This window comes from Tubulanus polymorphus, chromosome 3, assembly GCF_964204645.1.
Source record: "Tubulanus polymorphus chromosome 3, tnTubPoly1.2, whole genome shotgun sequence".
NCBI lineage: Eukaryota > Metazoa > Nemertea > Palaeonemertea > Tubulaniformes > Tubulanidae > Tubulanus > Tubulanus polymorphus.
The window spans coordinates 20,888,179-20,903,214 of record NC_134027.1 but is presented as its reverse complement, the minus strand read 5'-3'; the positions used below and the strand labels follow the sequence as shown (position 1 = coordinate 20,903,214).

Genomic DNA, 15,036 nt, shown 5'->3' with positions numbered 1-15,036 from the left:
TCGCTGTTTAAGCCATGACCAGTTGATAGAAAGTGGTAGATGAACCAGGGGCGAGTGATCCCACGCGAAAACCACGTATGTAGATGCGAAAATCGAAGCCGATATCACCTTTTTAGCTATGCCGCATACGAACGATCAACCTCAAAAATCAATTTCATCCCCTAATACATATGATTGGAAGCACAATCAGAGCATTGCATGTAATACAATTAGATTTATTAAATCATGACTCCAACAGTCCCTTATAATGCGTATTGGGAAATTCCTTCAAAAGATGTTTGAGAGATTAAATTTCTTCTTAGGATAACTTAGATCTAAACGATATCTATTGAGTGTGAAACAATCGATAAACAATTGATACAAAACTTCTGCAGTGTAATTACTTAGATGAATAAAGATTATTATAGCAGGTGCATTCATTCATTCATTCATTCCCGATGGCCCCAAGGCATTGCAAACCCAATCAACGTTCTTCCAGATATTTGAAAATTTTCTTTATAGGAAAAAAGCATAGTCTCCATATCGGATTGTCAAGTTAATATCCTAAGTCCTGTTCATCTCCGGAGAAAATACAATTAAAAGTCTACGGTAGCTTAACTCGAGTCTGGGAACTCAGTTGAGACCGTTGATCTTTCTAACGAATTTAGAGACAATGGAAATTTTCAATCGACATTCAAAGCTGTTTTAGCGTATCACCACTGAGGCCCAATATAGAATGTTTTCTTTAGTTGAATTTGGAATAATATATAACAATATATATGTTATAAAATATGATATAATTTGGCATATGGCATTATTATCACAAAACGGTGGCGTTAGCGAGGAGTGGCATTTAAAAAGATGGCATTATCAACCGGACTTTGAATGATGACTGTAATTCCACAGAATGCATATTATGCGAGTAAAAAAAAATCGAGTCAAAAGAAGAGGAGTCATACATGAAAATAGCTAATTCGTACGTGTTACGTGTATATATATTCAATCCATCATTTCTTACATGGCTTACATTCAAGCATGCAGATTCAGATATTTGGCCCTGACCAAAGCACATCTCCACACTGATCCTCACTTGTTTCTGGAGCTCGTCACGGAAACTGATCGTCGGATTTTTGCCGATGAGAGTTCCAGATTTAGGTACCGGTGCTGTGATGCTCTCTTTCCGAGAATTATTATGTGCATACATGTCTCCACTTATGAGACATTCTGTATCAGCACTAAACTAGGGCCGGATCATTCTCGCATAAATTCTTACTTTTTAGAAACTGATTCTCTCGTAAAATCTTTTCTATTTGCGCGCCGGTTAGTTCGGTTTGGGTACCGATAGATGTCGCGTTGTCCGATGCACTAATGAGACAGTTTTCCGTGTATGACATTTCGCTTTTGACGGATACCGACCGTTCCGTGATTTCATCGGATTCTCCGAGCTTCAGAACGGGATGATTTTTGTGCGCTATTTTACGCTTTTTCATCTCTTCGAATTGCTTGAAACTCGCCAAGCTTTTCTTTTCGTCGAAAGGAGAATGTTGAAATATGCTCGGAACGTAATCGGGCGAAAATGGATGATCGTTTTTCTGACCTGAAAAATATAATTCGAAAGGTTTTTTTCCAACTATGCTAACAGATGCTTCTGTTTGTGACCTAATCACTGGGGGTCAGCTTTTATAATTAGATAAGACTTGTAAGGGGCAAGGCGTCTAATCACATCACGGCAGAGAGAAACCTCAATAAAAACGATAATAGAATATAACAATAAAACTAACAAAATGGGCATGTTTCCAAAATTTCTGGCGGCCCCTGGCTAAACATGGCCTTAATTCAATAACAAATTTCTAATTGCCTATTTTTCAAAGTTGACATGATTTTAAGGAGTCTTAGGAATTTTGCTCAAATCGAAAGTAGTTTCAAGCACTTTCAAAGCATTTTCCATTTATAAGACGCTATGGTCTAACTGCAGTTTACGTCACCTTTCCACTGTGTGGCGCTAGTGATACGAATGAATAGCGTTATGGTAAGGTTAGGTTCATATCCATTAGGGACACCTCACGGCAGTAGCTCCCTAAGCTGGAGCTACTGGTGCTGGGATTAATCATTGTCTGCTTCAATGAATGTCTGAATAACGATACTTGAACAAGTTTTTTACCTGATATGAAATGACTGCTACAAAGTCTATCATGAGGTGATGGGGTCCAGTTATCTCGTCGAATGGCCGCTATCCATCGTGACCTCCTATTTGCTGTGGCGCTGGCAGCAGGAATTCGGTAAAAATGTAAGTTTGGCGAGACATCTTGCCTGTTGTGGCAACCAACGGCTACACAAACCTTACCCATGTGTCGAGAGAGAAGAGAGAAAACTTACAAAACTGTCAAAAGTCAGTCAAACAATCAATCAGTTTTTACAGAGACTGCCGAAAATTCTTCCACCGTTGATGACACAAAAGAAAAGAAAAGCAGCTTGATCTTTCTTATGCTGTCATGTACACTAGACACTAGGTACAGCGATTGACCAGATATCGTCGGCTTATAATTGAAATTTGTGTCGTTTAATGCAAGAACGACAGGCTTTCAACCTTTTTCTGCATTGAAGTTTAGAAAAACGATCGATCATTCGTGGATTATTCCATTCGGGCTTGTTCTAGAATTTTACACCATGGGCGCCGCCATTTTGTCCACAAATGTGGTCATGTGACCTGTCAATGTTTGGCTATTTATCGAGTGTTCAAATGCTAGTTCACATTCTTTCCAAATGGTTATCTAAATTTTGATATCTATTCATTTTTAAGGTAGGCCTACCACTAGTCAAAATATCGAAAAATATAGATATTATAGACAGGTTGCCGGTCTCTATCTCCTAGATGGCGAAAAATTCAACCGGCAACCAGTCTATCCAAATTCGAGATAGATGGCAGGAATGTACGACTGAGTTCAATGCAAATATACTATATTGAAAAAGAATATAAGCGTTTTTATCTAAGCAAATCGCTTTGGATTTGCAAATCCACCTGTCTCGCTGATTTGATGAATCGATTTGCAGTTAGATAAACGCGCGGATTAGTAACCAGTGCTGGGAGACTTGCTGAATTCTTTTCCGCCATCTTTACTCTCCATGTAAATCTACTAAAATCAGTTTGACAAATCAAGCAAATCGCTCCACAAGCGATTTGCTTGATTAGGCAAATCGATTTGAGTAATCATTTAAATAAATGCATTGATTAGCTGAATCGATTTGATGGATCAAGTAGATAAATGCGCAGAATTTACTTTGGTAAATTGATTTGACAAATCAACATCTAGATAAAAACGCCTATGAAAGAAGAATCGGCGAGAGCGCATGCGGCTGATTCAAAGGGGCACGTGATACCGTCGCAATTCTCCTGCACCCTTTTGAAAATACGATGGCACTTTTTCCACGCACAACTGATAGAACAGCAGTCCGCAAACCAAGATTTGCCAGCAGTGGTCACTGAATTGTAAAAATCCTCCCGTCAGCCGCCGACGGGCATGAGGACCGAGTCGCTCTTGTCAAAGTATGTCCTGGGTAGGCCCTACAAACGGGCGCTACCGTGCACCACTGGTCCATTTGAGCAACGAATCCGTGATCGCAGGAATTTGAAAAACATTTGAAATACCGCTCGCCCCCGGGGCCCGTGAGCAAATTTCAGCACCGTTCACAGTAATACACCTGTCATGTTTACCCGTATGTGTGACCGGCGGTTATCCTGTCGTCTCCGACTACTACTTTTCGCTACTCTTAAGTACACATGATGGCCTTATCCCTATTGACTCCCACGGAATTCCTACCCGCCTCGGAGACTCCCGCAAGATCCGCGGCAGCGCAGCACCACGTTACTGTGCCGTCAAGCGGAAACCTGTCGCGAAATTATAACTGCGATGGGCGGATCCAGGAATTATTTTGGGCAGGGAGGTGCGGCACTTATTCGAATAGCCGAGAATTTGTTGGGCTGAGACGCATTCCGTGTATAAATGGGCATAATACACGTAAATAGCCGAAGTATCTACGTTGGGAAGCTGTACAATAAGTACACTTAACCCTCCTATCCAGGAAAGAGATTCAAATATTATCCAGGGGCTTCACCTGCAAGTAGGTAATCGCCTCTGGATCCGTCCCTGGTGGTCGGGTTCAGTCATCCGCTGGTGGTTTGGTGGCCTATGGGATTTCCCACACTGATGTTTAAAGAACGGACACTGTAGCTGTGTACATGTACAAGGACTATGAAACTGATGACTATGGATCTGTGATATATACTCCTGCCGCGCCGAAGGTGCTTACAGTTAGTCATGACTTTGAATGAACTTAAAGCTTCGTCCCGAAAATACAATCTTTTCCATATCCCAAACTGAAGACGCCAAACTCCCAGTTCACATTTTTGCCCAACTTGAAGTTGACCAGGCTCGTCGCCTATCTAAACCTGTATATTACTTTTTTCGAAGGCATGAACTAATCACTGCACATTTGATTACATCGTAATTCAGTTTTATTACTACACATAAACAGGTACAAATAATTAATTTAGCTACTTATTTCTCCATCGTGCTTTTCAAACACCCTCCCTCCTCCTCAAACCTTTTCTTGCTTCTTGATCTCTTCCCCACTTTTCTTAACTTACTACGACATAAATCACCTAGTTTTTTGATTATTAAGTATCAAATATGACTAGTATCATTTGATCAATAAATTATATAACTAACAAAATGTACTACAATTCATGTTTTTACAACTTACAATAAAACATTCAATATAATGTATATATAAAACAATGACATTTTTGAATTTAAAATACTTGCAATGATTTTTCTCAAAGGACTTGATCAAAATAAGCCGTAATATCAAAAATTCACATACACATGTATTTCAATTCACGCATTCATAGAAAATTTGTATCAAGGATTTTCTAAGGGGGAGGGGTGCCCTTCTAGTCATCCCCCAAAATATCTTAAAAATGAGTCCCATTTTCATGCATTCAGATCTATCATTTCAGGCACTAATTGATCATCTCATGTATTCAAAATGTACCTAGCACTTTGAAAAGTAACGTTGAAATTCTTGAAATAAAGAATACGAAGGAACTGGATCCGCGCCTGTATACGTACATAGCAGAACTTGCATACAGCCTGCCCTGGTCTTTTTCAGGATACTGTCGTTTAAAAAATCAGTTAAGATCTTATTAATAAATCGAGAGATTCCAACCAGGTGTTACAAAATGTATGAAGTTTTAAACAAACACTGACAATCACTATCCTTAAACGCTTATAGTGCCCTCTTCAAATACACTGTTGGCATCACCTTGATGCCAGCACATCTATTTCTTCCCCCTAATATTTATTGCTCTCCGAGCAATAAATACGCACCGCGGACACGTAATTATCGTTGTCATTAATACACGTTGTTACCACACAGAAAATACAGCGATGGCCGTGGTATGGTCAAGACACCAGAAAGTTGCTTTGTGCAGATGACAATTAAGACACGTAATGATCGACGGATCGATGTGGTTAATCCACATCGAAATCACTACCACTTCCCTCATCATCTTCTTGAGTTATTTTCGGTCCCATTAGTCCAGCTACTAAGGATTTGTCTTGTAAAATTCCGTGCCTGAAGAGAAAACAATGTATGGTTTAAACTAAGACACTATTTTATACATACATATGACCATGCTATATACAATCAGAGTGCTTTGATTTTCCGCAAACCTTGGTTTTCCACCATGATTTTGAATTCGTAGAGAATTATTTTTCCAGTTAACTGACAATTAAAATAGTGTTCACTTAATTAGTGATAATGTGCCTTAAAACCATTTGTCTAAAAGAGTGGCAGATGAAGAACTCGTTCAACTACAACTTTAGTCCGTAAGGAAGGAATGGGTCAGAATTGCCCACTTCTCCCAATCTCGCACAAATACTTAAAATAGGGTACTGACAAGGATTCCGCCAGATTCATACCAGGGCGGTTGTTAACTCAGGTGGTGCTTCAATTTCTTCTTATGTTTCAATCAAAATTGGACTAACTTTTTCCATTGGTAAATAACTATTCTCAGTAAGTGGAAATGTCAATCTTATACAATCAACTCTGTCGCATAGGTCTAAGCACCGTAACTCAAAAATGCAAAACTTGATTTTCAGGGGGATGTCCCGTAGGCAATTCTGAAGTACTGAGACTTGTATTTTTGAAAGCATATTTTGTCACCTTACTTCACGCAGTTCCCAGAAATGATGCCAACACGAGGCTCTTTGCACAAATCAAATATCACATCTCAAGGCAATCTGGCGAGTTCCGATGCATTCAACATATATAGAGAGTTGACTGTAACTATTTGCTGACTTGTTTGATTGATAATATTTCAATAATCCAGTTCAAAGATGGGTGAAATTTGAAGGATTTCTACCACACTGGTATGTAAAACCAACCGCAATTGTGTCAGCTGGTGTGTACTGGCACCTAACCACCAGTACCTACGGATCGAGAACTTACTCAATAAGATAACTCTGGACATCAGTTGCGAAGAAATCATCACCTAGGTCATCAGATACTCGCACAAAATTACCAATTAATTCGCCGCCTTTATAAATCAGTAAAGCAGGTACGCCTACGGTAGACTATATAAAGACAAAGCCACATTCATTTTATTATTTAACACACCAAGTGAATGAAATTTTGGATAAACCCATGTTGCGATCTTAGGGATCATTCATTTATTACGTACGGGTACGCATAAAATTAGCATTTTCAAGCATTACAATACGCAATCGCACTGAGCCCTCCCCCTCCCCTAATGCGCATGTAATAAATGAATGACCACTATGGGTTTTAAATGCAATCCACGAAGTACGTTACAAGTAAGCTACAGCTAGGACTAAATATGATCAAGTTTTTTCATTCATCATTTTCTAGCCTGTTTGATCTACAGTAAACCTTGCGTAAATGGGATCTTTAGGGACTTAGAAAATTCCCCCCACTTAGAAAATAAAGTCTGATTTGAACTAGTCAGATTTCGCGCCTTTTTCCAAAAACTACGACTTGAGAATTGATTTCTTTCAACGGAAAAATTAAATCAACATCTGCAAGAAATGATTTAAAACACTGAAATATTTCGGGATTATTTTTTCTATACTACAGTGCAACCTCGTTATAACGAACTCGGACACAAGGATTCATCGTATATAACAAGTATACAATTTCGTCTCAAGTAAGACAATTCAATTTATTTTCACACTGGATATAACAAACTATCGGTTATAACGAACATATTTTCTGGTCCCGTGAAGTTCGTTGTAGCGAGGTTCCACTGTAATACACTAACCGCAACTAAAATAACGAATGTTGGTTTTGACTTAGAAACAGGGGTCGGAACAGGAAAGAAATCAAACTGATTATGGGTAGAAAATAGCCCTGGCTATTTCGGTGACTTTTGGTGAGAGTTTTTAACTATTTTATAGTTTGGGACCAAGAGAAGTACTACCAGGCGAGTTTCCAACTAAAAAAGTCTGACTTTGGAATATTAATTTTTCCAAGAAAAAGAAGGAAAAATCGGGACCATCAATATTCATCCGATATAAGCGATCATCCGACTTTTGCCAATCCGACTTACACAAGGTTTACTGTATCATTTTTCTCATAATTTGTTCCTGCCATATCTCTCCTTATTCGAGAAATGCCTAGATCTCCCTTTGCTGAATTTCAATCAGATTTCCTGAGAACATTAAAAATCATACTTACAAATTTACGACTTAATCTAACTTGTGACGCTTTGATTTTGCAGAATTTAACTTCGCGATATTCAGTAGCTAAACACTTGAGACAGCCCTCCATGGCTTCACAACCAGCCACACTCTAAAACAATAAAACCGATTTCAAGTTTAGGTGTTAACATCAATTCGTGGAAATTTTCAAGACTTATTTTTTGGAATTTATTTTTTCTATTTATCATAGTGTGTACTTACATCTTCATAAACATGAATAATGATTGTTACTTGGGGTTTTTCTTTATCGATCGCAGTTATAAAACCAGCTTTAGTCAATGGATAAACTTTACCAAAAACAGGTCTGAAAATATACGCAAGCTTTACATGTTTAGATCTGAACATACACTAATACGGGTAGTATCAATGTGCAGTCCACGAGGCCATCGCCATCTTGGCGATTTTCACGTCCAAGTGGAATTTCTATCACGCCAAAGGTGCATAAATTTATACAGGGTCCAGGGATTGCTCAGCCAGAAAAGTTTTGAACATTAAATGCTAAGTGACGATGTGATATGTGTGGTATATCATTGAGGTATATTCTATTTCCACAAAGAGAAGCAAGTTCACTGACTCTGACATATCGGGTTGAAAACAGAAAAAAATTATCTTATGCTGTACTGTAGTAGTCTTAGTTGTAAAGGTTATGTTTCTTATCAAGTACATGTTCCCGTTCACATCTCGTTTGATATGTACACCGAGATTCGCAAGATGCGCGGTTGTTCTTATCGTTCTAATGAACACACTGGTTGCAGGCATTCCCCGGGTTACGATGTGATTGTGAAAATCCAAACCTGCTTTCGACCATTTTTCTCATTTCTTCGATTCGTTTTTGTCGATATTGTTTTATAAACTCGTCCTCCAATTCGCCGAGCATTTGCATAAATTCTTCGTCTTTTTCTTTCTCTTTTTCGTCGTCGAGCTGAAATATATTCAAACTGGAACATCTAACGATTCATTCAACATACCAGTAATAACTTTGCCTACAGCAAGGGCATTTATCCATCCTCAAGAACTTTTTCGATTTAAGATAAGATTATATACCGGTATTAAAGGTTTGACCAAAAAACGTCTACGAAACATGCAAAATACGAGTAAATCAGCTCCGAATAAAGTTGAGTCGACCAAGTACTACCATTGCAACACATGAGCTATCTCGCAATTTTACCTCGGTTTGGACACCATTGCCACTACGAGATATCTCATACCGGTACTTCTGGTTCAACTGCGATTGCTACAATGAGTTGAGATACAGTAGACTATGCTTGTCCAGGGCGAATGGAGCAGGGATGGGTCGTTATTACGATGAATGAGGTACTGGCACTCACCAGATGGTGAAACAAATCACTGAGTTAATCGTAGTGAAAATTATATCATTTTCATCGAAATTTGATTTTTACAACACATCAAAAGCAGAAAATTATCGAATGAGTCATCAAAATTCACTTTCTTACTCAGCGTTTGGTATAGATTTCATTAAAATCTGATTTAATAATGAGGAAAGTTGATTGAAATCAAATTGAAATGTAGAAGAAATTGAAGGGCGGTAACCAAGTAACCAATTGCGAACATGGCGGATCATCACAGAATCCTTGCTTACCACAGTGATGTTGCCAGTACCCCAATGGAGTAACCAAATTTGTAATAGATTGTCCGGGGCACACGATAATCAGCAATCAACTGAGTCTACTGTATCTTATAGTTGAAGATCCTTCGTTCACTGTTAGTTTGATCTTGGAGTATTACTCCAAGGTTTGATAATCGCACTCCGACACTGTCCACTCATGGGACAATCATAAACAGTGGATCATTAAAATAAATAGAGCTATATTGCCCCCATTGCCAACTATGAGATGAATTGTAGTAGCAACAAGAATCAGTGGAAACAGTGGCAGTGAAAAATGTCAATACTACTTATGTTGGGCTGCATATACAGACGCAACCGAGAGGAAGCACCATCGTAGCCCAGCTTATGTCCACTGCAGTCCGCTTTTGTACATAAGCTAGTCTTAAGGTCGAGGTATCTTACTCATTCTCACTACTCCTCATTCTCATTACTCATACTGATGAGAATCATTCCTTTTTCGATCAAGACAATGGAAAAAAGGTCAATGATAACCATTCAACTAGGAAATATCACCATATACATCTACGAATAGCCATCTACTTTAAAATTCAATCTAATAGGTAGCAGAGACGCGTACAAGGCTGATATGCTATTGACAGTACACAAAAGAGGTTGAAGACAATAAATAGCTAATTGTATACAGGTATATCGCTAATAAGAGGGCAGCATTGATTCTAGAGGAACTTACGTGTGAACGACAGGTTATTGATAACTTTTTCGCCAATTGCAATCTTTCCAGATCATTTTCTTGTTTCTTTTCAGTTTCTAATTGTTTGAATCTTCTCCAGTCGTTTATAACACCTTTCGGCCCTGTCTGGAAAATATAGAATAAAGATGTAGACACAAAGCAACAATTACAGGCTGTCCGGGATGCAGCTTGAGAATCTGTCAAACTAGGGGCACGTTGGTTTCATCTGACGATGATGACAGGGCGTGGTTTGTGAGAGTTCATTAATCAACAACTCAAGGAGGGGTAGGATAGGGTTTTATCCTTCTGCTGCAATTCAATTTAAATCTTAAATTGAATTGCTTTAATCAAATTGTGGAGTGAAATAAAGACAAAACTGCTGCCATATATCCGTAATGACCAAACATGCCACGATCTACCACAAATGATGGACCATCTTGCGCGACAGAAAACGCAGTGACTTAATAACAATATCAGTAGATAAAAAAACACGAAATATAGAATAGGGCTTTCTTTGAAGCAGCTGAAGGCCCTAACATTGTTATGATTCTGATAGGAAGTTTGTACATAGATTAGTCCATATGAAAGGAACATATCGGCCGGGCACTAATATTTTGTAACTCTACCTTCTTAACGCATTTTGTCCCTTATCATCAAATGAAGTGTGTAAACACTAAATGAAAGGCCCCATACTATTCAAAGTCTCCTATCAATGCAACTGAGAGCAACCGCGATCGCAGCCCAGCTTATGTCGACTGCGCTCTGATTCGCAGCAACTGAGGCAGACTAACAGGATACGAGATTCTCCCAGTTGCTTCCCTGCTTATTGTCGGTTAAGATTACTGGCAACTGCAATGGCTCGGATGGTCACGTTATAAGCATTTTGAGAATAAATTTGAATTAGATTGGGAAATTTATTTCTATTAGAAAAGCTAGTCCTAAGATAAGATATTTATCTTTCTGATTCTGTTTTGAATACTATGTGCTAGCGACATCATACTAAGATGGCCGCTCACACCATATTTCTACCAATTTCGTTTCTAGATCTTTGGTCCAGTCATCTGCCGTGCTGAAGGTTTGGTTTACGTTTCGAACTACTTGAATTTGAAGGTTTATGACTAATTACGAATGACGCTAACTAGCGGTCATAATTTGTACTATGTATTTGTACTCTCGTAGGCCGCTAATCGGCGATAAACCCAGTTGCGTCGGTAGGCGTCGCGTTGCTTGTCGACATAAGCCAGCCTTAAGTCGCAACTGACATACACTACATTTGCGACCGACAACAACTAGTCGCTGCTTCCGATCGTGACCTAACCTCCCAGTTGCGACCAGTTATAACTGGTATATTCTATAACTATTATAGAATCTTGTCACAGTTAGTCAAACTTATAATGTAGTGCGAATCTGAAATAACAGATGCCCCCAACTGACTGAAGTACTCTATCTCAGTTGGCCTATGCCAAGTCAGTGATGCTAACTAATGCTGTTCTGACTAAAGGCCCTACTGAGGTCAGTGGTTTGTTATTTGCAATTTATCAATCTGCCGTCTGGAGGAACCTAACCTTCAGACATTCACTATCGTAGAACGAGGTCTTGATAGTCGCTCTTTGCAAGTGAGCTCGGACAAAATGTTGAATGTCTGATATTTTTATTTCTCTTCTTAGTCAATTTTGGAAGTAAATGTCCAAGGTGAAGTCCTGAACATGCGTGAAGATTTGATGATCCAAAATTCAAAGAATGGTGATACACACAGTAGGCCTATCGAATGGTTCAGACTGACATTATAATGCGCGACAACCTACATTTGTACAATGTCCGTTGTAATCTTTCAGCTCCGGTTCGGGAATAAATGTCGGTGCCGACTGTCGTTTCATTGCCGCAGCTTTTTCCGTATCCGAGCCAGCATCTTCTTCATCATCATCCCTCTCACCTTCATCTTCGCTACTGCTACAATAATAATCCATCTTCTCACCCAGTAACTTGTCGTCTAAACCTAACGCCATTATCACGGTGTTGCACGATATTTATTTAACTGTCAAAAATACAAATATATGTCAATCAATTACGAAGCCAAATAAATCCTTATGTTGCTAAGGCTACCAACAATTGATACCTTGTTCCTCACCTCTACTGAGCTTATAAGTTGACCCCGCATGCCAGCTATCTACCCTGTACATAACTGTTTTTCTAAATCATGATCAGGCTAACTATAACAGACCCGGCAATTATGGAAATGAACTGATACAAATTTTATTGCAGTTTACAGGGACCTGGCTGATTGGGAGAAACAAGGTATCACTTTAGTTTAGCTTAAGCCCATGGCTAGGATTTTGAACATCCCTAGCTAGCCTATTTCAGTTAGTTTGTTTTTGTAAGGTTGGGGTTAGAGGATTAGGTTTAGTGCAATCAATAGTTAGGCCTAAAACGTTCAGCAGTTTACAACAAGCCTTGAAGTCGGTGGTCTAGTGGCCAGACATTATTCTAGAAATTTGCTAGGCTGGGGCACTGTAGGCACTCCAATCTGATACTATGATTTTTTGAAATGTAAGTTGCTCAACGGGGGCCCAGCCTATTTTTGATTGAGCTTACTTTCTCGGATGAAGGAAGCAGGTACTTTCTCGGATGAAGGTACTTTGATAAGAATAGAAGCGGTGGACCGTAGGAGCAGTGTGGCCGAGTGGTTAGAGCGTTCGGCTCTGGGAAGCCAGGTCGTGGGTTCGAACCCCGTACATTGCCGTAGTGTTCTCGAGCTAGACACTTATCCTCATTGCCTCTCTCCACCCAGGAGAAAATGGGTACCTGGTCTGATAGATGACTCCTGAACGCCTAGCAGCGGCTCGGATGTTACCTCTCCCCAGGGAGAGATGACTGATACATGGAATAGAGTTATAGGCTGGGGGTAATAATACCAAGTTTGGAGCGCATTTGAACAAACTCTTGTTTGGAGACCTGCGCTTATTATTATTATTATTATTAAGAATAACTTGCGGAAGGGGGTGGGGTGTGGAGGCCTCCCACGGATTCATCACAACTGACGATGGGAATAAAACAAATTTGAAACTTTAGAAATTAAAAGCGTTTTCCGACCACCTAGAGCGATCTTGAACCCATCAACGACTAGGCCTATTTTGGAAGGTAGGTAATGGCTATTTCCACAATGTGGCACATCCTCATTCATTGACAATCAGCATCTCATGCATTACGGGTCGAGCCCTGAATTTTTCGAGTTAAAATGCGCCGATGAACGCTCACTAAAAATCATCACGCAGCGTGTAATATCTGAAGGTGTTCGCCACGTAGGTTTGAATCCCAGCCAAGGGAGGGCAGAGTTCATGGACGTCCCTAGGGCGGTTCGGTAGCTCAAACGAACCCCCTTTTTTGAATTTTCAAGCGTCGACGAACGTCCGCACATGTATACATTTGCTAAGTTACAGAGTTGCCACTTATGTGACGCTAAAAATCCGGAAAATAAGTCGGGGGTCTGGGTCTCCCCCAGGAAAAATTTTTGAAATTAGAACGCCAGGAGATGCGTTCTGGCGCAATACGCGTTATAGGCCTCATTTTCATTACCGCCTATAGATCATTTTTTCAGATAGCGATTGGTTCCGTCAAATACACCTCATAGGGTTGTTGCCATTACGTGGCAGCACAATACGGCTTTTTCGAACCCTCTACGGAGCCGTCACGTTTTGATGTTTAGGGTCGAATCCCGAATTGATTTTATTTTTTTCGCGATGTTTTCTTTTGTGGTTATTTGACTTCTCCCGAAAATCCGGAAATGAAATTGGATTTTTTAAAAATCCAGAATTCCGGAAAAATCCGGAGAAGTGGCAACTCTGAAGTTAGGGTCACTGGGGTTATTAATTCTAGCCAAATTGTCTAATATGTTCGTTGAAATTGATGAAATTTATATTTTTCGTCCTCAAATTGAGTAGTTCATGAAACATTGTTTCAGCAAATATTCTAAGCAAATCTTCACTTTAGATTTTAGGCTTGTCACAATTTGATGGAGCATGGATGTTACCACTACCAGTATCCCTATATAAAAAAAAATCTTTTTTAAATAGGGATACTGGTGTAGTAGTGGTTGGTATCATCCATGCTCCATCAAATTTGAAAATGTGACGTGACAAGAAAGTAGTCAGTAACCTGTCTGTGGTTTAGTTTCACAATCGGATATTTTCACATAAGCCCATCCGATTATAAAAAGCTTACCACCAACGATTAGGTAACTAACTAACAAGAAAGAAGCCCCCCTGTGCCGTGGCTGTGGTGAGCTGTGTTCCTTTTTTACTTTCACACCGCCCTATTTTCCATCAGTCCCCCATTTTCCACGGAACCCTATATTTTTTCCATTGCTGCCTAGCTAGAACCATTGCTGAAACTAAAAGAGGGTCAGTCTATACTCACAATTAGATAATTCTACAAATGATTCACTGACACTACTGCAAACGCTGCCCAGTCATTCGTTTGTAGTCATTCGTCATTCGACGATCAATTCAATTCAATTTATACTTTATTGCTCACCGGTACTGTCGAATCAGATATGGAACAGGATTTATTCACCTTAGAATTATTTCATACTGGTCTGACCATATCATATTACTCACAGCCAGCTTTGAAATTTCGTTGATTCGGTTAATTGAATTTCTGTTAACATTTTAGATTTTTAAATTTCTGTTAACATTTTAGATTTTTAAAACCCGAAAGAAAAGCGGCTCAGATTTGACTGGAGTTCCGCAGCCTTTTCGAATTGAAATTCATAACAATTTTCTACACTGAAGATATCGACAAATTTCGGCGTCAGTTTTTGGATAAATCTTGTGCTGTTTTATCTCCGGTAAATTAAAACACTTGGATTTTGGGAAATTGTGCGAATCGATGAGAAACAATTTAATATGTGAATGGCGAAAATTCCATGCGATTAAGTCAAGACTCCGCCACAAGTTTATTGTCACACC

At 39.4% G+C, this 15,036-nt stretch overlaps 2 protein-coding genes across 5 annotated transcripts; both read right to left on the bottom strand.

Annotated features, from left to right (window-relative positions):
* Nucleotides 1-307: 307 nt before the first annotated feature.
* Nucleotides 308-2,681, bottom strand: LOC141902423 (THAP domain-containing protein 1-like). The gene is made up of 2 exons (XM_074790136.1): nt 2,141-2,681; nt 308-1,576 (listed from the first exon to the last, which is right to left on the bottom strand). Exons 1-2 carry the CDS (start codon nt 2,325-2,327, stop codon nt 1,215-1,217), a joined length of 549 nt encoding a protein of 182 aa, XP_074646237.1. The 5' UTR covers nt 2,328-2,681; the 3' UTR covers nt 308-1,214.
* Nucleotides 2,682-4,485: 1,804 nt separating this feature from the next.
* Nucleotides 4,486-14,556, bottom strand: LOC141901422 (phosducin-like protein). Of its 4 annotated transcripts, none has more exons than XM_074788638.1 (8): nt 14,486-14,556; nt 11,878-12,107; nt 10,073-10,198; nt 8,552-8,679; nt 7,959-8,061; nt 7,735-7,848; nt 6,490-6,614; nt 4,486-5,613 (listed from the first exon to the last, which is right to left on the bottom strand). In XM_074788638.1, the coding sequence occupies exons 2-8, from the start codon at nt 12,076-12,078 to the stop codon at nt 5,511-5,513; spliced, it is 900 nt and encodes a 299-aa protein (XP_074644739.1). In that variant the 5' UTR covers nt 12,079-12,107; nt 14,486-14,556; the 3' UTR covers nt 4,486-5,510. The 4 variants fall into 4 exon arrangements, with proteins under 4 accessions (XP_074644739.1, XP_074644738.1, XP_074644740.1 ...); XM_074788637.1 differs by lacking the exon at nt 14,486-14,556 and adding an exon at nt 14,370-14,455; XM_074788639.1 differs by lacking the exon at nt 14,486-14,556 and adding an exon at nt 14,291-14,427.
* Between the last annotated feature and the right edge of the window lie 480 nt (nt 14,557-15,036).